Here is a 22,731-nt window from a genome sequence, read left to right as displayed (position 1 = left end):
CAATCGCGTTATATACATCTATGCTCTCTTCCTCTGGGTCAGTCACACGGGGTGTGGGATCTTTCCGCGCCACCTGTGTCTTCATTATGTGTGTGTGTGTGTGTGTGCCAGGCAGCGCAAATAGATCAGCAGAGCGGCGTCATTACCATAATTAGATTCAATATTTGTAGCTCATCACGCCACTATAATTCATCGCTCCATCTCCATACACTCGACTATATATTCGGCAATTTATTGTTATGTTTTTTACTACACTGAAAATATTCTCAACACCGATATCAGCGAGGTGCACCTCAGCCAAAAGTGTCCTTAGCACGTGCGTTTATTTTTATGCCTTATCAGATACGAACACACGCGTGCGACATATTTGCCGAATTTTCTCATCCGCGAAATCAGTCCGAGCAAAGTGCTGTAATTCCAAAAGACGTCACTCTCGCGCGCGAATTTTTATTCCGCCCAAAAAATTCATGCTGGAGGAGAATTTAGCGATTCGAGGTGTACGGCAGATAAGCCCGCGGCCCACGAAAATTAGCATGGCTATCTGCGCACTTTCGAACAGCTGCAGCAGCGCGCAGCAGTGTCAGGCGCTTTATTTGAGCGGGGCTAATATTTAATTTTAATAAATTTTCTGCAAAATTAGATTTCGCGCCGCGCGCTCTCTGTGTTTTGCATCGCTATTGGGTGTATCGCCGGGGCACTAAAACACGCACGCGCGGCTCAAACATTTATACCGGTGACTTTTTCCTTTTTGTTATCGCTAAGTGTGACTTAACTCGGCTGGATGTTACATAATTTATGGAAATTAACCGCCGGTGCTATAATCTATTGTGTCGAATCTATTTACCATACGACGTAACTTCGGCGTGATAGAACAAACGGATCACGGGTACAGCTGGACTCGGCGTACACCTTCTCTCAGCTCTCATTAACGGTAGATTTACGCGCACTTGCGGTGACGCCCCTTCGGCGCTTCTCTATAACCGACAGAGACGTTAATGCGCGCGATGATAATCTGCCCTTTAAATCTTCCCAGCCTCGAAGCCGCTCTCGCTGCGATGTAGCTTCGGACGCGAGAGCATCGGCTACTGCCCCGGCGATAAGCCTCGCAAAACCGAAACTTGTGTGTATACGCGCGCACCGATAAGACGTCGATATATAGACGGGGCCGGTTCGCCCTTTGAGCTACCGTGTGCGCGGCTCGTATTTCTTTCCCCGCTCGCACCTTGTATTATACGATCTATTACCGCTTCATTTGAGCAGCTTATCGCGGAGTTAATCGATTGGAAAAAAGACAAATTTTCACGTCTCTCGCAAGCTTCGACCGCAAGCTCCCGCGAGAGAGAGAGAGAGAGAGAGAGAGAGAGAGAGAGGACAATGTTTTCGGATTAGTCAGTAGGCGCAGGCTGGGAGATGGACGCGTTTGCCCTCAATTAACTCCATAAGTGAGTAAGGAGGCGTGCGCCCGTCCGTCTGTCAGTCCGTCCGCATCTCTCGCGAGTACAGGCGTATGTGTACTCTGTACCGTGTACGTGTATACCTATAACGCGGCCGTTCATTCAGCCGCGCGCGAATCGCTGCACTTTCGGCTGATGTTTGCGTGCGACCGAATCGCGGAATAGCGAGAAATCTTTGATGTATATGTACGGATGAATATGGCTATCTCGTGGACGCGAGCGAGACGATGATCGGTTTCCAGTAGCTTGATTGATGGCTTTCTAATGATGAGACGGCGTGATTCATTTGGGCTTTTTTTATGGTCACCAGTATGTGTATGATTGCAGGAACAACTTGAAATCGTCGTCTAAATTTAGAAGATGGAGAAGAAGAGTCAGAGAGAGAAAGGAAAACGTCACTTCGAGGGCAGCCAGGCAGACAAGCGGAGAGAGAGAGAGAGAGAGTGAGAGAAAGAGCGCACGCGCACGCGGACATATACACACACGAGACAATAAAGTAATTGTCCGAAGAGAGATGGCAACGATTATAAGAGTCGGAATTAGGAGCGGTGCGTATTCGCGCTCTCCTACGCGAGATCGAGGCTCTGACGCGCGCGCGAGCAAGCGACATGTAAGTACCTCGCTCTTTCTCTCCCTCTCATTGTCTTTCTTCGAGATGCTCGCCGGCTCTCTTCGAGCGCTACGGCTATGCGCGTGCCTGTATAATTTGCCGCATTATCGTATTGGATCATTTTTACGGATGCTCGTCGCTGTATTAACGCTCGTGTGGATCACGTTGGGCTGATGTAATTCGTAGAAATTAAGTAGTACGAGTATTAAGAGAGAAATTAAGTAGTACATGAACATTTATCGATCACCGAGAATAAACTTTTCCAACGGCGACATCTAATTAATACCTTCGAAACCTCAAGATCCATATTTCCATCTCGTTTCCTCACCGGCCTTTCTTCCAAACGCGCGCACACACACACACACACACACACACACATGCTCTCCATTCCTCGTCCTCGTCCATTCATCGTCCCGCGAGAGGCTGAGCTCGTTAATGCAGAGCAGCGGCAGCGACTCCAGAGCCCAAAGAAAGCAGAATAAAAAGAAGCTGCACCGGCCAGGAGAGCCGGTCCCTGCACCTGGAAAGTGAGAGAGAGAAAGAGATCCGCGCGTTCGCGGAAGGTATATCGCTGGAAGGACATCCCGTGTGTACCAATTGCATATATCGCGCTCTGAATTTTTTACGCGCTCGGCGCGCATAGCACGTGGCTCCGGCCGCTGCACGTGCGCTAGTATAATCGACAGCTCGCTATATAGTATACCGATAGACTCGCAGCTCTGAATAGGCTGGCCGAAGAGACAAATAAATGCCGAATGAGAGAAAAATAGCCACAGGTGTGTATTGTGTACACACACACATGTATGTGCGTAGGCTCGATTACTTGGCCGCAACGCCGTGTGCGCTGAGAGTTATTTATCCGTCTTTTGCCGGCAGCGCCACGGGACGAGGTGTATAGCGTGCCTATATAGGTACACACACACACACACACAGGCTCAGCTCTCGCCGCAACACTCCTAGAAAAGTGCGCGCGTGGGTCCCGACGGCGTTCAAGGCCTGCCCGACTATATATGCGAGCGTGTTTTAGTATGCGTGTATGCTATATACATACGCGCACGGATAAAGCCGATCGCCATTGGCTCGAGCGAGTCGCGCATAGAGAGAGAGAGAGAGAGAGAGAGAGAGAGAGAGAGAGAGAGAAGGTTCGCTATGTATACGCAACGTTGACGACGGGACTCGAGACTCTCTCGGTGTGTGTGTGTGAAGCTCTCGTGCGAGAAAAAAAGGGAAACGCGACGAGCGGGAAAAATACGCGTGACGAGGTTGTTTGTTGCTCTCCGGGATTTTCGGGCCCGGCTTGTTTTGCGTAGGAAAAATTTTATTTTTACTAGGATACGCCCACTTTATACATGAGCGATTTTTGCGAAATGCGAATCTCCCGACAGATGTGTTGTCTTTTTCAATGAAAAGCATGGACATATAGCGTCTAATGTGCTGCGCAGCTTGGCAATCGAAAAGAATATGTTAATTCCCCGCCGAGGTCGTTAACCTCCGCGCCCGCAAACTTCCGTTATACACGATCGATTACACTCCCGTGTGCTTCGTTATACAAACTATATACATACTGTACATAATTATCGACTCATTACCAAAATTATAAATATTTAATCTACGAATCTATCCGCGCATATACTTTGCGCGATATTGAAATAGCTGACACTATAATGTTCGCCGATGTACATAGATCGCATATATAGCACTCGCGCGGCGGCAAGTGGGTCAAATCGAAAAAGCCGCTCGCGCGAATAAGCTAGATCTTTTCCCAAGTTCCGCGCAATTGGCTGAAACGTCGCTGCAATTTTCGTCCGCTCATATAAGGCAGACGAGCCGAAATAGTCTCTCTCTCTCTCTCTCTCGCACATACGTAAGAGCCCTTTAGTCTCGCCGTGACGTTCTTGCGTCCGTTTTCTTAATTATAAAATTGCGACGCGGCGCGACGTTCGCCAAAACGATCCGCTACACGCATACGCGCGTATACTATATATAATATTCCAGCCTCGAGGATACGCGGCACGATTTATCCAACTCGGAAGTCGATACGATGATTTATCCACGTATACTCGCGGGTTCGAGTATTAATTACCCGTCAACTGTGTGCGCATGTAGCAGCGGCAAATTATTGCGCTAAATTTTTTTTCTATGTCCTCTCTCTATTGTCGAGAGTGAGTTACACTCGCGCGGCGGAGTCGCTCGAAATTGGGTCAGCATACGCGCTCAGGTGCACATATAGCGTCGCCCGAGAACGGAACAGACGTACGCGGCTCTGTACAGCGCTGTAAACTCGAAAACGAGAGCTTAATCGAAAAGTTTACTGCGATCCGTTCCCGGGAATAAAAGGACGGGTAGGCCCGATCGTATTTCACAAAGCCCATAAAGTAATAGCCGTGTAGTTGCATCACGCGCGCGGAGCGATCCGAATCAAAGTGCACGACACCAATTCGGACACGTCTATCCCTCCATTAGCCAATAATCTCAGACTGTATGCTTTTTCCACAGAGCTATATATCTAGGTACTTTCTAATATAAGAAGGGAGAGCTTTTACGGAGGATGGAAATCCTCGCGGTTCCGGGAAGCCTCCGAGAAGCGCATAATACACACACACACACACACTCGCCGGGAGTTTCGCGTACATACAGCCTCGTTTTATGTATATACGTACACACGCACGTCTGCGGCCAAAGTGACGTCACTGCGCAGCGCCGGAAATGGAATGTAGGTAGCGTTGCTTATTAAGCTCTCGTCAGCCGGCCGCTGAGAGAAGTGGGGGACAGAGACACACTGACGACGACGACAACGACGAAGGAAGAACTTGCGCTCGCGCGCGGCGGCGGCGGCTCAATTGTTTCCTCCGCACACGCGTGCCGCAAGTGCCAGCGCACACGTAGGTATCCACGTCCGCCGCTGCTCTGCTGCTGCTACTGCTGCTTCGGTACGTGGGCATCGACTATTAAATCAATGCGTTGCCGCGTGCGACGATCTGTTCGCGCCTTTGCTAATGCGTACATGTAGTCCCGAGGAATGTCGCTGATGCGTTGCTATATGTATGCCCTGCTGGTATTGTTCACGCGCAGGAAACGACGATGACGGATTGGCCGCGGGTTTGCTGCCGAATCGGAACGGGCAGTGATTATAGCGCCGGAGGCTCGTCTCTGGAAATATAGACTGATAGCGAGCGAGAAGAAAAATGAAACTTCCACACCTGTCCAAACAATAGCCGCGGCTAAATGCGCAACATGCTTTTTTCTCTCTCGTAATTAATGGTATCGAATTAATGAAGAACGGCGTATAAAGTGCCGGTGTGTATGTGTGTGTGTGTGTATATACGTTAGAGAATTGGACCGTGTCATTAATAATCCGTTCGCTGCTCTTTTTTCGGCTCTCGACGACCGAATGGCATTTGTTTTTGTATTTGGGATAGCTTGATGGACAGGTCTGTGCCTACTTCTTCGCGCTGCGTGTGGTTGTGAAATTAATTCAAATCGATCTCACTCTTTCTCGGCCCATCAGCCGCGGAGAAGAGAAGTCGAGTGTATGAAACAAATTAGAGTAATATGTGTTTTGTAAGATGAAGGAGTTGGATTTCGATCTGAATTCGAATACAACTGACGATAGTTATGCAACTCAGTTACACACTGCGTATTACCCAATATATCGTGCGTATACACTGAGAGATGATAAAGGAGCATCTTATCTGATACGAATGAACAACGCTTTTTGTATATACAATGATGATGTTTATTTAACAAAATAATACATATCGATCGGTATAATAGTTGTATAAAGTTCATGTTCGATTCTTTGTCGATTAACAAAATATTGTTTGTTCGCCACACACACACACACACACACACACACACACACTCGCTACTCTGATATAATACAGTATAATAATCGAGCAAAAAAGTGAGCGGAGGTCTTCCGCGTATCATCGTGCAATATTACAGAGGATAACAACCTAAACACAAGATGTACACACAGTATTATGCATAACGATTCATAATGCAGTAGTGCATATGGTTAAGCTGTATTGACATCAGTGCGGCGCTCTTCTTACGTTACTTTTTATGAATCAGACATTCACATCTATACACTCGCGCTCTCGCGTTTGTGATGTAAATTTTAAACAGAGATTTAAATACAAATTCATGAGTCATTTATAGGACGCCTCGTCCCCCAAACCTATAATTTTCACTTTTGCTCGGTTCAACGCTCTCCTCGCGCTTTATACACACTCGAAAATGTATCTATTCTAATTATTTTTTATGTACATACCGAGATTATTTATGAATCTCTCTCGCCCGGGAATTTAAATTTATAATGTGATAATGAGACGCGCGCGGCGTAAAACAAACAAACAATAAAAAGAAAGCTTCAGCTGCTGTATGTGTGCACGTATTGTGCAGTCGAATCCGACGTTTATCACGTTTTAACGACTCAAAAATTATGCCGTAAAAAGCGCAGCTCGGATCGGGATATCAATCAGCGTATGGTTTTTGAAGCTCTTTCGAAACGCGCATCGCAGTGAAGAAACCAACCACGTTTTTTTTCTTCACCGCGACTCTCGCACTCACACGCACGTATCCAATACTAACCTTGTGCCACACGAGCGAAGTCAATATACCCTTACCAGAAAAAAATACACTCGCCTCAGTAGGAAAATCCAAGGAAGCAAGAAGGAATATCAGCTCCTCTAACCTCTCCCAGCTTGGCGCAGCGCGTGTACACGCGCATCCGCAAGCGTCGCCGCAGTAGGTGTGAACGAGTGCTCTCCGCCGCACCCGGGGGTAGCTGGCTCGCGCCTGCGCCCGCGCATGCCCATAAAGTCGAGCCGCGGACTCCACCCGATCCATCACCCCCTACCGCCCACGCCTACCCCCCGACGAGTCGTATCCCTTCCTCTACTCTCGCGTATACTGATTTTCCCCTATCCTCCCTGCCGCACATACACATACGGCTCTCGCTTTCTCTTTTTCGCTTTCGCATACGTGCACACGTGTGCGCGCGTGTGTGTGTCATTGTTCGAGCGTGTCACGCACCGGTAGGAAAACCGCCGTCGCCGATTTTCTGTATAGACAGTGACACCTGGCTGTGCTCGCGAAGCTTTCCGACGGCTCGCGCGAGTAGTGTGTGTGTGTGTGTGTGTGTGTGCTGTAATGTACCTACGGTTATTATCGACGACGGCCTCACACTTCAGACGCCGGGATATTTATAAAGAAGTGGGCTGCACGCGAGTATATGCGGTATTGTTGCGGGAATCGACACCGATGTGTGTCTCTTTTTTCTCTCAGGTGAGAGAGAGAGAGAGAGAGAGAGAGAGAGAGAGAGAGAGAAGCCTGTAATTCGAGAAAGCTTTATTGGGTGTATCGGATATTGCTTGGCACCTCGAGTGGGGAGAGTGTTTTGGCGCGATTGACTTTTTTTATTCTCCGCTCGAATTATCGTTTTCCTCGCACTATTTCACCCGGCCTGGGGTAAAAGTGAGGAACGAGATCGCGCGCGCGCGCGTGCAATTGAAAAATGGCCGCTCTATAATGTCACGCCGCCGTATATGCACTGCGCGCGCGAGCGAGTTTTATTCGAATAGGTGAGGCAAAGTTGCGAGCGACACGCAAATGCCTTTATCTCTCTCTCTCTCTCTCTCTCCTCGGCGAGGAAAAATGATCTGCGACTGCGCGCGCGAGAAAAATGTGTGTTTTTCAAATGAAAAAATGCCCCGCGCGATGCAGTGATATCAGTTTTATGACGGCACTGTAATGAACGCGCGCCGCGCTGATGTACCGCTCGAGGAAAGCCGCTATTTTTCCCGGCGATAATCGATAGTAGCTTTTTTTCTAATCGAAACTCGCGTCCGAACAAAACAGAGTCGCTGCGGAAAGACCTTACGTTTTTCAACCGAAAAAAACTCGCTCTCCGCGCGGCGGTGCAAGAAAAGAAGCCAACTCGAAAAAAAGAGAACAGGAGAGACTACTCGTCCACGTGATCCGCCAACGACGAAGCGCGCACAATCGCAACGAGCGAGAAAAAACACGCGCGCGCGTTTTGCAACGTCGAATACTATAAGAAAGCCGTGCGCGCAGCAGCTCTGCTCTCCTCTCGACGAAAGGTTGCGCGCGGCGACGTGACAGAAGCGACGCTCGTTCCAGCCGAGATTTACGAGACAATTCTCCCTCTACCTGATGCTCTCGTGCGGTTGGGCCTCCTTTTCGGAGGAGCTGCGAGAGCCTCCGATGCGCCGATTCCTAATTTATTCCGGGCCGCGTGCGCGAGTCTGACGATGCTTTTCCGACGGGAAATTTCTGCGAGCTTGAGTATAAGGAGAAAAGGAAAAAATCGAGGGAAATATTCCATGCGCTATGCGATGACAAAAGGCAGCCGAGTATCAGTGTCATAATGCTGTGATGTGGCGGCGGGGCTTCTTATCGACGTGTGTCAATAGGCTACACATGATTTCGTGGATCAATATTTGATTGGATATGCTCGACCCCGGGAGTGTCAAAAATGTCAATCCTCCCGCACACTCGTGTACAGGAGAGTTTCTTCGGCTATAATTGAAATCAAACATACGGATTGTATAACCAATTTTCGCTGTAATAGATGACCAATGATATAGAAGATCAAGTTCAGTCGAGCGAAGCGCTTGACGCAACGATGTAGCATCCCGCGAATGATTTTGGCGTAATAACGAGCAAAATAAGAACAAAATCGATAGTCATCGTAGCGATCTGATTTATTATTGAGTTTCGGTAGCGGCTGTACGTAAGTGGAGAAAAAAAAATGTGCGTCGCGAGCCAGCTGTATAAATTCAAACAGATCTGGCACACAAGCTGCCCCGGAAAATTTGAGAGCATCGAAGGTACGCGTTCACGCTACAGACGTATGCCTTGGATTAGAAATATGTACGATTCGATGTATAGGCAAAAGCTTAACGCTAACATGCAACTTAAGAGACTAGATATCGTTATGTGAGGAGGTTATGTGAGAGGGTTGTTGGTGTTGTGGTGACGGAAGGTATAAAAAGTCATGTTTATACTGTTGTATACTTTCATCTCGTTTATTAATTAAAATTCAGTAGTAATTTAGTTTCTGCCATTCTAACAAAACGTTACCACTCGCCAGTTCTCGTGTTTTTTTTTTCTCCGTTTACTTTTTACGTTAATAATAATTAATATTTAATATAATAATATACAGGGGAAGGAGTCAGATTTTTCGCACAACAACGGCTCTTCGTTTCACCATTATTTATTCGTTTGTTTTTCGTTTTTCTCTCACTTCAATTCTCGCTTTTCGTCTCTCGGCGCGCGTGTATTACAAATTAATTTTGTCGATCGATTCTGATGTGTGTGTGCGTGTCCGTGTCTGCGGTGTCTCATTGCTTCGTTGGTTCGAGAGTCTCTTTTTTGAAAATTTCCACATATTCGGAAAAGCTTATGTGTGTACGTGTGACGGCGCACATATTCCCGTACCAGCGGAATCCGGCTGTAGTTTTGCACAAAAATCGTCCATTTCGAAAGGAAATCGTACGCATACACGCGACTGTCCGGAATCCTCGTCGTCGTCGCTTCGACTCTCTCTTTTCGATTAAAAAAAAAGAAACGACAAAACGAATGTAAATATACACAACACGTGTTTGGATCCTCCAAGCGTACATAACAAAAATAAACTTTTTCATTCTTTTCAAGAATAAATTATACACGGTATAGAGCCGCGTGATTTTGGAGAAAACGACGACGACGATTCCGGCCTCGTTCGAACACTTCGATATACTTTGTCACACGCATCTCTCTTTCTCTCTCTCGCTCCTTGTACAATATACACACAGCAAAAAACACAACGCAAACGATCGCACACATTTCGTCCGTATACGCATACACACCCAGTCGAGCTTGAAGAATTTCGTTATCTGCGCGCGGTACTTCTGTATAATAACGTTACATTTTTATTTTTCGGCTCTGTGTGATGTGTGAGTGTGAGAGTTTTTCATCAGCGCATAATCGGATTTCTTTTCTCTTCTATGTATATTATGTATATAGTTTTCGCTCCGAACAAAAAAAACGAGACACACTCACCCCGTACGTGGTTCTTTCTATATATAATATATCCAATCACATCGTCATCGCAAATCGTCAGCCACTCGGCGTCTGTACACGTATGTTCATATAATATATACTCTCCTTCCTTCTCTTCCTCACGTTTCATTAAAATAACAAAAACCAAAGTGGGCAATAATAATAATATTAATAATAATGCAATAATAATAACGAACGAACGACCGATCGATCGGCGCTTTCGCGATGCGTTTTTTTTTCTCACCCGAGAGATTCTCCCCGACATTTTCTCGCTACTACGTATCACTCCTCAGCCTCTTCGCCTATGCTGCAGCAATAATATACATGTACATGAACAAAAATATTACAACGCGCGCAACTCTTCTCTACATATCTCTCTCTCTCTCTCTCTCTCTCTCTCTCTCTCTCTCTCTCTCTCTCTCTCTCTCTCTCTCTCTCTCTCTCTCTCTCTCTCTCTCGCGAAACAATCAATTAATTTATACATATAAGCAACTAGATTGAGAACGCGTCCCCTCGCTCGAGTCATCTCGGGACTCGCTGATCGAGAAAGAAAAATTATACAGCGTGTATAGCCGAATAAACGTGGAACGAATATATAACACCGCGCGCGTCTGTCCGTCGATTCCGGGATCAGCGGAATTCAGCGTTGTTGTCCATACGTGCGAAAAGTCGACCATTCTGACGGGCCCAAGTCGGCGAATATTCGAATGAACTCTTTGTGCGCTGCAATAACCGGCCAATTTTTGAGACACGCGAGAATTGGGCCAACCAAAATGATCGCTCGCGGAAGAGCGAAGATACACACAGAGACTCTCGATCGTGAAATTTCAAATGAGAGAAAACAACGCATTATCCATATAGTCTCCTCCCTTGATTTTTCGCGCGAAATTCTTAATCCATCACACAACGATAATAATAATATTGATTGATAATAATAATAATGAGCCTAGTATGTACAGAAAACTCGGGAGCTAACCGTTCTCGCGCATCTCGCATCGTATGATAAACTCAAAAGAAAGAACAAAAAAAGAAAAGGTTCTCATAATACTAATATTACACAAATATAATAATGAAAGGCGTCGGCGCGGCGCCGCGAGATCGACTGCAGACTGAGGCCTCCGAACACTTCGAACACCATCGCCACGAGAATTTTTCGTTCAAGAAATTTTCCAAACTAGTCGCGCGCGAGAGAAATACATACGGAATGTACATAATAGAGTAAAAATAATCGCTCACTCTGCACTCGATCCCGGCCGTGAACGCTCGCGCTAACATTAATAGTTACGATAATAATTATAAGTGGTAGACCGACAATAATAAGTAATAATAGAATGATCGCAGCGGATCCGGAATCGCGGGCGGCGACGACGGTTATTATACAATATATACGATCGCGACGACGACGACGACGACGAGGACGACGACGACGAGGAGAGACAATTATAATTCATTAATAATATATCTAAAATCTGTCGACATCTTTGCGTTTATATTCGTAATCTGTTTTGTTTTTATTTTTTTTTTATTCTCATTTGCCATTAGTCGTCGTAATTATATACTTACTCTTTTTATACAGAAGGGACTTTGCGTGCGAGAGATTCGTTTGAAATCTTGCGTAGAGAATCGTGTGGTTAAAATTGGCGGGTCTGTCTCGACGGGACAGCTCGCTGCGCTCTCGCGAATTTTCGCGACGGCCGTTGCTGCTGTCTCTCTCGTCGCACTTTTGTCAAGCCCCGAGATTCGCGCGGAGCACGAGCTTGTCCTCTACATCATTCTCGCTCTCTCTCTCTCTCTCCCTCTATCTCTCTCTCTCTCTCTCTCTGCCTTATACAATCTTCACTTAGAACTTACTAGCTTTAACTGGTACATTATTTACAGTCCATATTTACTTATGTTACAGTGGTTCCGACGGAGCCGCGACGCCGCGCGGCCTCTCCGTCGGCGTTGCTTCTCCGCTAACATAGAACGCGTGTGTGGTTGTGTACGTGTGTGTGTGGGCGTGTGTCTGTGTGTTTTTTAATTGAGCGGCCGCGCACTGTGTATGTGTCCGTCACGATGCGATGCAGAGCATAGAGAAATAGATACATCGTCGGCGGCGGCACTGTTACTCACTACGCAAGCGGGGCATCATCTCGCGGCGAGAGCTGGATCGATCCTCCCCCGCTTCGCGTGGCGTGCGCGCGCGCGCGCGCGCTCGTGGGTCTGTGTGTGCGGTAAAGTCAAAGTAGTCCTTTATTTCAGTGCATAGTTTGTCGCTGATCGCGTGATTAGCAGCCTCCCCGTGGTGACGCGCACTGTGCAGTCGTGTGTCCTCGGCTGGTCTGTCCCTCGTCCATCCTCTTGCGCGAGTCTCCCCGATCCTCGATTCCCGGCTCATCCCTGGAGCAGGTCGAAGGTCGCGGCGCAGCTGGCGGCCGCGAGCAGCTACGAGCCGCTGGAGTAGCTGCTCGAGCGCGCCTGGAGGTAGTGGTGATAGAAGGGCGGCAAGACGGACTCCGGCGCGTTGCCGGCGAGCGAGTTGGCCTGAGAGGTGACGAGGCCCAGGGGGGGAGGCCCCGGCGAACGCTAGTGGGCCGCGAGCGAGTGCGCCGTGAGGCCCTGAGGACTGAGCATCGGCGGGCTGTGACTGTGGCCCATCGGCGAGCCGTGAAGGTGGTCCTGGGGGTGGTAGCCCTGGTGGAGGCCGGCCTGGCCCTGGTGGCCCGGGGGCATGCCCTCGATGATGCCGTCGCCGAGCGTGTTGGGCGGCGTCATGCGCTTCTCCTTCTGCCGCCGGTTGCAGAACCAGACCCGCACGACCTCCTTCTCCAGCTGCAGGCTGTCCGCGAGGCTGGTGATCTCCTGGGCCGAGGGCTTGGGCTGCTTGTGGAAGTGCTGCTCGAGGGCGCCCTTCACCGAGACCTCGATGCTCGTGCGCTTCTTGCGCTTGCGGCCCTGGGCGGCGATCTTGTCGATGTTGGTGGGCGAGCCCGTCGAGGAGTCGGCCTCCTCGAGCCACTTCTGCAGCAGCGGCTTGAGCTTGCACATGTTCTTGAAGCTGAGCTGCAGCGCCTCGAACCTGCATATCGTCGTCTGGGAGAAGACGTTGCCGTAGAGGGTGCCGAGCGCGAGGCCGACGTCGGCCTGGGTGAAGCCGAGCTTGATGCGCCGCTGCTTGAACTGCTTGGCGAAGGCCTCGAGGTCGTCGGAGGTCGGCGTGTCCTCCTCGCCGGCGCTGTGATCCCTGTCGAGGGGGTGGCCCCCGGCGCCCGGGTGCAGCGGGTGCCCCGACGGCGGGCTGTGGTTGTGGGCGTCGCGCAGGTGGTGCTGCAGGCCCGCCTGGTGGTTGTGCAGCTGGTGCGGGTGCTGGTGCGGGTTGTGCTGGTGCAGGATGCCGTTCATCGCGGCGTGGTACTGCTGCAGGGTGGCCGGCGAGGGCGAGCCGCCGCTCGGGTTGTAGTGGGCCGAGGGCACCACGGGCGCGTGCCACGAGTGCGGCGAGGCCATGCCGGGCGACTGGTGGGGCCCGCCCCGGTGCCCGCCGCCGCCGCCGCCGCCGCCGTGCATGCCCTGGCCGTCGTTGGCGCTGGCCGCGGCCGCGGCCGCCGCGAGGGGCTTGACGTCGAGCGACGAGTTGCTCTGGTGCGGGTGGTGGTGCGGGTGGTGCGTCGGGTGGTGCATGCCCATGCTGGCCGCCCAGGGATCGCTGCCGGGCTGCAGGCTCGCCCAGGGGTTCGCCGAGCTGAGGCTCGCCGGGTGCGAGAGCCCGTTCGGCGAGGGCGACGAGGTCATCTGGTGGTGGTGGTGGTGGTGGTGGTGGTGCTGGGGCGCGGGCATGTACTTCATCTCCCCGGCGTCGGCCGCGCTGCGCGGCGAGCCCGACGAGTAGCCGCCCACGGCGATGTTCATCCCGCTCGCGGATCCCGTGCCACCATCCAGCTCGTTAGACACTGCGCTGCTAATCGGCATGTACGTCGTAGCGGCCATCTACTCCTGGCGCGCCTGGCTGCACGCTCTCCTGGCTCTCTCCTGATTCTGTCTCGCGCTCTTCGATTCCGACACGTTGTCACACGCCGAGCGGAGCAGCCTCTCTTCCCTATTATACTACTTGGGTACTGAGCACTTGTCGACGAACGACCGAACGGGCGAACGAACGAACGAACGAACGAACTACGATCGAGCTTGTTCGGCCGCACTGTAATCCACGGAAAAACACTCGGCTCGCAGTTGCATGGTGCAGGCTCGCGCTGCCAACTGTCTCGACATTCGCGCACTCACTGCCGCGGACTGGCTCGAGTCTCTGCTGCTGCCTGCCGTTCTGACTCCCGCTGACTCCCGCTGACTCGAGTATCGAGACTGGACAGAGAGACGGAAAGAGAGAGAAAAGATGGATCTCGCGGACTGGCTCTCTCATGCGTTATGCATGTCGTAGAGCAGTGAGAGCGACTGACTGGCTCGAAGCGAGCGAGCGAGCCCGAGCTCTCTCGTCAGCGGCTGCGGCGGCTCGGCGGCGGCGGCGGCGGCGGCGGCTAGCCGGCCGTCATGCGCGCCACCGTCGCCGCGGCGCAGCGGCTCCCGCTCACGGGAGTGGGAATCCCCTCCAGGCCCGAGCTCGCGGCCTGCATTGGCTGGCCTGCGAGGCAAGGTGGCCGTCGATCCGCGCCTCGGCCGAGGGCTGTGCCGGCCCCGCCTCCGGCTCTCCCCACCGATCCCTCTCTTCTCTTCTCTTCTCCCTCGCGCGCGCGCGCTCGCACGCATACACTCGCGCTGCAGCCTCGGATCTTTCCTTATTTTCTCCTTTTTCCAACCCTCCCGCCACGCGACTCTTTCCGTCGCCCCCCCCCCCCCCCCCCCGCTTTTCTTGCTCTCCCGTCCTTTTTGCCTTCCTCCTGCATCCAGCTCCACTCTCGCGATATTATTTTACTATATTTTTCCCTTTTCGATATAAACGCGCGCGCGCGTCGGGTCCACCGCCGTCTCTCTCTCTCTCTCTCTCTCTCTCTCTCTCTCTCTCTCTGATCTCTCGCGAGATGTAATTTCCCCGGGAAAAATGGAGCGCGAATCCCATTTATTATACACACTGAGCGCGTTCGACTTTGCGTAACTTTCGAACGATCCGCGCGACAGGTATACGCACCGATGCCTATCTCCGCGCGGCCGAACAATGCGAGATAGTCCCCAGCAGGTATATCTCGCAGACAATGCGGATAATCTCTCTCAGCCGTGCGATTTTTCAGAGCCCACGACTGACCCCCCGCATGCGCCCGTGTGTGTGTGCGTAAAGAGCAACAGGTACACACTCATTATTCCTCGCGCGATTAATTAGCCCGCGCAGTAGTGGCAGGACGATGTCAATAAGAGAGAGTAGACGAATGAAACAAGTCTGTTTCGCGCTCGAGCTTTAATACATTTAAATGAGAGCCACAGGTAGGAGAGCGAGCATTATGCTCTACGTGCCAGCCGCCCCTTAAGAGGGGTGAGTTAGATCACTATACACGCGCCAATGTGTGTGAGTGTGTGTGTGTGTGTGCGTGTGTGTGTGTGTGTGGAGGTGCGGGCGCGTGCATTAAATTTTCACGAGGGCGATGTTTTTTTCATAAGCGAGCGGCCGATTTCGCGCGAGAGAGCTGCTTCGTTTAAATGTCCATAGCAAATAAGCCACTTGTCTACTTCGTACCTAATCTTATCACTTTTTATACACGCTAGTGTTGTACAGAGAGAGAGAGAGAGAGAGAGAGAGAGAGAGAGAGAGAGAGAGAGAGAGAGAGAGAGAGAAACAGGTTGTCCGGGATATATATAACGTGCCGCGCATGAGATTTGGGTAATGAATTATTGCGCGATCTTATTTGTAAAGCAAACATGGCCGGGATATTGTATTGTGCTCTCGCTGATAAGTCCCTGCATAGTTTAACGCCGCGATTACTTCGATCGTTATATATTATTTTCCGGGAGAGAGTAATCAGCCTCGATTTATTCGGCGAGCTGACGTGCGTGTGTGCATGTGCGTAAAAAATTCAACGTCGTTCACCGGTCAATAAATATTTTTGAAAAATTAAAAAATCCCTCGATACCCGTCATCATCTCCCGATTTATGAAAGCCATAAGTCCATCCTTATAAAACGCCACACACAGGCTTAGTTCCTGAACTCGCCACCGGCGGCAGCACCGTACAGTCGCTCCGCAATACGCGTTCGAAACACCGAGAGAGAGAGAGAGAGAGAGAGAGAGAGAGAGAGAGAGAGAGAGAGAGAGCTACGTCGTCGCGGAGACAGACACTGCAAAATTGCATAATAACACGTATACAGGCCGCGCGATCGGCCGCGTAACTCTTCTGCACTGCTTTAGCGGGATACAACGCGCGCGGGGCGTTAAAAACGCGATGCGAGCGCTCAATTGCATTAGCATACGCGAGCGATGTGTGCACGCGAGAATTGATATATCGCGCGCGCGGAGCGACGGCTCCCGTTAAAAGCCATATAGCGATCAAAACAGCTCGAGTTCTATAAAGCTGTCGTTGCTGCGCGTAAGGGATGGCCGTAACAGCATCGACGAAAAATTAATTAATCTCCATATATTGACTTTCAATTTGCAGCGAAAGACGAAGGCTAAGCGTTTTTCTCCTTATTAGCGTTAAACACAGCGGTGTATACAGACACGTATGAGGGAGAGAGAGTGAGAGAGAGAGAGAGAGAGAGAGAGAGAGAGAGAGAGAGAGAGAGAGAGAGAGAGCAGCCGCCGCAACACAAACAAGCAAACGGACCTCATCTAATAAGCGCTCGCACGAACAAACGCCGCCGCCGCCGCCGCCGCTGCAGCCGCTGCGGCGATCGATCGCTCGCGCGCGGCTGCCGCTTTCCTCTACATGCCCCTTTAATTCGATTTCCGCGTTCGCCACTGCGTCAAATTGGATTGGATGTCTGGGGCGAAATATTTGTTTAGGACTCTCTGTGCGTAGCTATATACCGCTACACACTGCGCGTGCAGCTACCTGCGCTTGCATAATTAGCCGGCGCCGGGCTTTTTCTCTCGAGGGTGCGAAAACATTTGTGAAAAGCCTCACGAGTCAAGATATATCCTCAAGGCCATCAGATAAGCTAGACTCGCAGCGCTTTTCCAACTGTGTTATATCGTCGCGTGGGATTGTTCGTTTGTACAGCTGATACACGCACACGCGATTCGGATAGATAGCAGTAGCTCCGACACTTGATGCGATTTGGGATTCGGGAGGGCTAGTGTCAGCTCCTCAACGAAATCACTCCCGCATGCGGAGAGGACAGCGTGCTTCCACTTATGAATTTTTCATTCTATCCCCAGCTCGTCTCTCATTATATCTTTATATCGAGTCGAACACGCGAAAAAAAAACAATAATTGCGCGCACTCGGCTCTTCAATATTCGCGCGCATATACGCACTCTCTGGCTCTCGGTGCAGCGCGGAGCAGCCGCTTTACATGACAATGCCACTCGGAAATGTTGAAAATTTCCAAAGTAAATAATGGTTTCCATCTGACGACGACAACAAATGTCTCTTTTCACACGCGCGGGACCGCGGCGCGACAGCCGTATTATTTCCGGCGCTGCAGCGCAAACTTTCGCCTCGCTGACCCGTCGAATTTTCAAAAGAGAGACTAGCTGCGCATACACACACACATCAGAGCTCGCTCGCGGACGTCAGCGACAATAAACAGGCGCGCGCGCGCGGAGCCGGGACACGGAAAATTAAAAGTAACGGCTGAAAATGCCCGGATGATCGAAAACCTGATGCACCGCCCTCACCGTGATTACGCGTAGTGTAGGGCTTTTTCTCGTCGCGAAAAAAATCACGCACGCAATCTTGAAACTATGTATACAGGTCGCGGATGTGAGGAGAGAGAGGAAAAAGAAAAGGCTCTTCTCACATGCTCAGTCCGGCGTAAAAGCGGCGGCGGTAAAAAGAAAATAGGAATCTTAAAATATCGGCGTAGGGGCGCGTTGTAAAATTATTACGACGAGGCGTAAAAACTTTAGAGAACAAATAAAAAATCCCTTTTCATATTTTTAATGGAGGGAGGGGGAGAGAGCGTGGCAGCTAGTTTACCCGAATACGGCATCGTTACCGCATTATACTGCCCCATCGGCTGGCACACCGTGCAGCAGCAGCGAGTTTGTAAACGGAGTATTTAGAACGTGTCGTAGGTCGTGACAACGGCGACGTGCCCATAAAAAAGAGCGCGCACGTGAATGGCAGAGAGAGAACTGGCTCTCTCGCGAATGAATATTTTAATATTTTAATACACGCGCCGCGGGGATTTTATGGAGCAGCCCAGGCTCCTTTTCCCGGCCGTTGCGCGTATCTTCGGAGCTGCGAGGAAAAAATGAGTTTGCGGAGGACAAAGTGCATCAGCGGGGATAAATTTTCGCCCGAGCGAGGGAGTGCTGCACCTAGAGTATAGGCACTCTATACGCTGTAGAGAGAGAGAGAGAGAGAGAGAGAGAGAGAGGGAGGAGTGGATCGAGCGAAAGAAAGCAAGGGTAGACGGTGGGGGATCGTTGCGGCGATTGAATACCAGGTGGCAGCAGCGCACGGCTATATCGAGAGTAAGGAATCGACTTGTAGCCTCTGCTTCATCGCTTTTCTTTGCCGGATTTATTGATACTTCTGCGTGCACTCGAGAGAGTTTCATTTGCCTACTGCTCGAGTTTATATGCTGATTTGGTTTATTAGCCGCTGTTGGGAGGGAGAGAGAGAGAGAGAGAGAGAGAGAGAGATCGTGCGTATAGCAGAGGAGTGATTTCGACGGGGGTTTATGGGGATGCTTGGATTTGTTTATGGGCTGTTAGTTTGTTAACTCGGATATGGGAGCTGTTGCACGTTTGGGATTTACGAGTTTCGATCTGATACGCAGTATTGTTTTGGATTAATTTTTTTAGATTCTTATCTGAATATAAGTTAATAGTTTAAAAAAATTTATTTAACTTTAAATAAAATATTCACATGCTACGCTGTATGAAACATTCGTCACTCTGCAGTCCAGGATCACGTGCTGCCATCCCCCGCCCGAGTCGCGTACTACGTAACTTGCGTGGTAACGACAGCTTCCGAAACACACGAGTGATATTCCGCGCTTATTTCTCTCGTAAATCCTGAAATTCAATCGTCAGCGAAAACCTTCGACTGTCAATCCACCGTCTAGACGTTTTATTTTTTCATCCCATGGAATATTAACAACGTTTCAAGCAAATCCCAACCTCAGCCTAGATAGAAAAATCGATAAATATTTAAAAATTCGAAATTTCTTTCTCGCGATTCGCTTATGCTTGCAAGTATGCAAATTTCAAAAGTCGGCCTCTCATCCCACAAATCAAACCTCCGCATAATGCGCAAGTTTCTCCAAAATATTCGATACGCACTTGTATATGTATTATACGTGCATATCGATTATAAAAGAGAAATTTAACCACCAGCCGCAATTCCAAATCCAAAGCGTGAAACAGCCGCGACGAATCTCTCGACTTTCCCATCGCCTCCTCGGCAAAAAAGTCGCGCGACGCGCCACACACATACACACACACACGCGCGCGCGCACTGGAGAGATTTCTCAAGGGTGTGGGCTGCCGAGTTCTCGCGAAAGAGCATTTCCGTTTAATTGGTAAGAGAACGACTTTAGCACTGCTCATTCGCGCATTATTCCGCGCGGCTCTATTCGGTTAGGCAGATACTCGATAGTTAGTCCTGAGAGAAATGGATTAATCATTAGAGCGCCCGCGGGTGCAGCAGCGCCGGCAGACAACGTAGTTATATGTATCTCCACGCAGACGGCGGATTATAGTAGTCGTGGCTGCGGATCGAATCGACGTGCACTGCTGCTGCTGCTGCTGCTTTGGCTAACTTTCCGGACCGCAATCGGCGGCAGCGGTGCTGGGAGAGGTCGAAATTCACCTGGGAATCGAAAGCTAGAAACCTCCTTGCGTCTGATATACCGCGGCCGCGAATTTGCGTTTGAAATCATCCGAGCGCGAGCGGTTATGCCTCTTTAACTTTGAGCGGCCCGAAAGTGAATTATCCGCCCTCCTACCTGTGCGTAAGAGTCCAGGGGTCCTACTCCGACTTTTCGAAGAGTTTCGGGTATATAATAATCATCCGCGTTTTTTTTCCCTCCTTTCTCGCATCGAAATTACAGGTACGTCCGAGTTACAATGTACCGTGTATAATATCTAAAAAATAATCCGCCGGCGCATAGTAGCCGAAATTCGGCTGCGGCGCTCAGCGCAGCCCGGCACTTAGATGCCCATAAAATTCACTCGCATGCATATAGCTTCCCAGCTCTCTCGAATCTGCGCCGCGGCTTATAAACTATACAGAAATCCCCGGGGCAGCGGTGTAGCGTGGTAGTGCCCACCAGGGGCTGCTCCGCCGCTGCGCAAGAAGGCCCGAAAGTTGCGCGAGATAGCGATCGATATCCGCTGAAATATGCACCGCACCAATTTGTGCCGATCGAAATTATTATTAAGAGGTACACACAGACGGGCCGCAAGGTAGCAGTCACCGGCGTATACGTGATGTACGGCTATGCACACCGTATGAGAAAAACAAGAGTGGATGTGCAGCTTTTTCTTTGTGGAAAAAAAAAGTTGTCCGAGCCGGCGGCGAAGTTCGTGTGTGCGAAAACGGCTCGGCCGTCGCCTGGAGAATCGCACATCGGCAGAAACGATTACGCAAGGCATTACGCCGATTTTTCCGCGGCATCAACTGTACATAAACATCGGAAATCAGCGCCGGCTTACGTAAAGCGCCCGGGAGAGTTCGTTCGCTCTGTGCAGCCAGAGCAACGGCGTAAACGCTCCCGCGCGTAGAATTAGACCGGTTTTAACGGCACATCGTCGAATAATCCTCGCGGCGACTTTGGCTGAGGTATATATGCGAATCCTCCGCGGAAAATGAAGACGGAAAAGCTGGGCCGCGCGGAAGATTCGCCTATACACAGGAGCGCGTGACGTCAATATGTCGACCGGGTAATAAGATGGCCGACGATAAAGTGGTGGGTGTAGATATACGTGTACACGCCGAAGAGAGAGAGAGAGAGAGAGAGAGAGAGAGAGAGAGAGAGAGAGAGAGAGAGAGAGAGAGAGAGAGCAAGAGAGAGATAACAATCGGGCTCTCCGCGCGCGCTCGCGGTAGCTCCTGGCAATCTCGTGATTACAGGCTTAGCAACTCCGCGGCTTTACGATATATTTCATATAAGTGGCCACGGCGGCGAGGATCGGCCAGCGCACGACATCGATGCATCGTATGTGCGGGAGAGAAAAGCGTACGGTAAAGCGGATTTTCTCCCCTGTGTGTATGCAGACACGCTCCGTAATCGGACCGCCGGCTGTAATATATATCGCGATTTTGGATTGAGAGGTGTACGCGCGCATCGAGTATGGATTAATATCGCTGCCGACGCCTTGGGCTGCTTTATTTCATTGTCCGAGACTCGATGACGGGCTCAACTCGATCGTGCGCAAATAACTGTGAGTTATAGCATGATTGGAGTAGATAACGCGCTGATAAATATTTCGCTCAATTTTTCGAGAGCAAATTAATTTCACTCGCTGTTTACTCGGCTCTCGGGTTAATTTCGATGTGCAATAACACACGCCGCTGTAGCCATGCATTATCTCGCTACAAAGACACACACGCAGCAAAGCGAGCAGAGCAACTCGCGCGCGAGGCTGGAACAACGCGCGGCAACCGATCCTATGAGTAGCGCACGTAAATCCCAACGGCCTCGGTTAAGCGTATATGCGTATTTTCTGTAGTTCCTCCAGGACAGGATGCGCTGCTTAGCCTCGTGTACCGCTCTCTCTCTCTCTCTCTCTCTCTCTCTCTCTCTCTCTCTCTCTCTCTCTCTCTCTCTCTCTCTCTCTCTCTCTCTCTCTCTCTAACTCTCCTCGTTCTTCCTTCGCCGAAAGAACCGCGTGTTCTTTCTCTCTCGGCCGAGGAGGAAATCTTCTTGTATGGACTGCGCGGAGAATAAGAGCATAAGGAGAGAGAATAAGAGGAGGAAGAACACTTGCGCCTTCCTCCGTGTCCGCGCCGCGTGTATTTATGACGCCGAGAGGAGGCTGTGTCGACTTCGCTGTACACGCGCGTTATAGATTTCGCAGCTTTGACAAATTAGCGCTGTGTATCGATGCGGTACGACCATTGCGAAAGTACGTGTACACTTTAAACGCGACGCGGACAGGTCGAAGCTCTGCGAAAAAAGAAGGAGGAAAAGGCGAAGGAGGCCGGGCACGAAAAAGATCGATCGTGCAGCAGCAGCAGCAGCAGCAGCAGCGTAGGACGTGAAAGGCAAGTATCGGAGGTGCGGAATAAGAGGGGGTGAGAAGGAGGAGGAGAGAGAAACTGCGGCAACGAAGGAACAGGAGGAATTCACGAACTGCAAAATGCAATTATCGGCATTAGTCCGCGGGGTATCACGATCCGCCGACACACTGCTGCTGCTGCTAGTCTGGAAGTGTGGGTGGTGTGCGGACTGAGGGATAAAGCGAACGGTCTCCTTCTCGCGTGCTCTCTTTGACTTCGTTTTCAGGAGTTGAAATCCGTGATATTTCAGGTAGCATCGAAACTCTTGACCACATCGTCGCACACGTTATA

General features: G+C 50.5%; 1 protein-coding gene and 1 long non-coding RNA gene across 3 annotated transcripts in view; both read right to left on the bottom strand.

Moving 5' to 3' along the window:
* LOC103315844 overlaps positions 1–22,731 on the bottom strand; it is a 373,598-nt gene that overhangs the window by 249,962 nt on the left and 100,905 nt on the right. Inside the window, exon 1 of one of the 2 annotated variants that reach the window (XR_001728826.3) lies at positions 4,725–5,011. The exons of the other annotated variant lie outside the window; for it this stretch is intronic. This is a non-coding gene — a long non-coding RNA (uncharacterized LOC103315844). Of the gene's footprint in view, positions 1–4,724; positions 5,012–22,731 lie in introns of those variants that run through there. 2 annotated transcript variants of the gene reach the window in all.
* LOC100120876 (POU domain protein CF1A) lies at positions 9,089–14,613 on the bottom strand. Its single transcript, XM_031924894.1, has one exon. The coding sequence runs from the start codon at positions 14,095–14,097 to the stop codon at positions 12,697–12,699; it is 1,401 nt and encodes a 466-aa protein (XP_031780754.1). The 5' UTR covers positions 14,098–14,613; the 3' UTR covers positions 9,089–12,696.

The sequence above is a fragment of the Nasonia vitripennis genome, chromosome 2 (genome assembly GCF_009193385.2).
Source record: "Nasonia vitripennis strain AsymCx chromosome 2, Nvit_psr_1.1, whole genome shotgun sequence".
NCBI classification, from domain to species: domain Eukaryota; kingdom Metazoa; phylum Arthropoda; class Insecta; order Hymenoptera; family Pteromalidae; genus Nasonia; species Nasonia vitripennis.
This window is presented reverse-complemented; position numbering and strand designations above follow the sequence as displayed.

Coding starts and splice junctions, on each gene's coding strand:
- LOC100120876 (XM_031924894.1), bottom strand. CDS start 14,097: ATGGCCGCTACGACGTACATGCCGATTAGCAGCGCAGTGTCTAACGAG.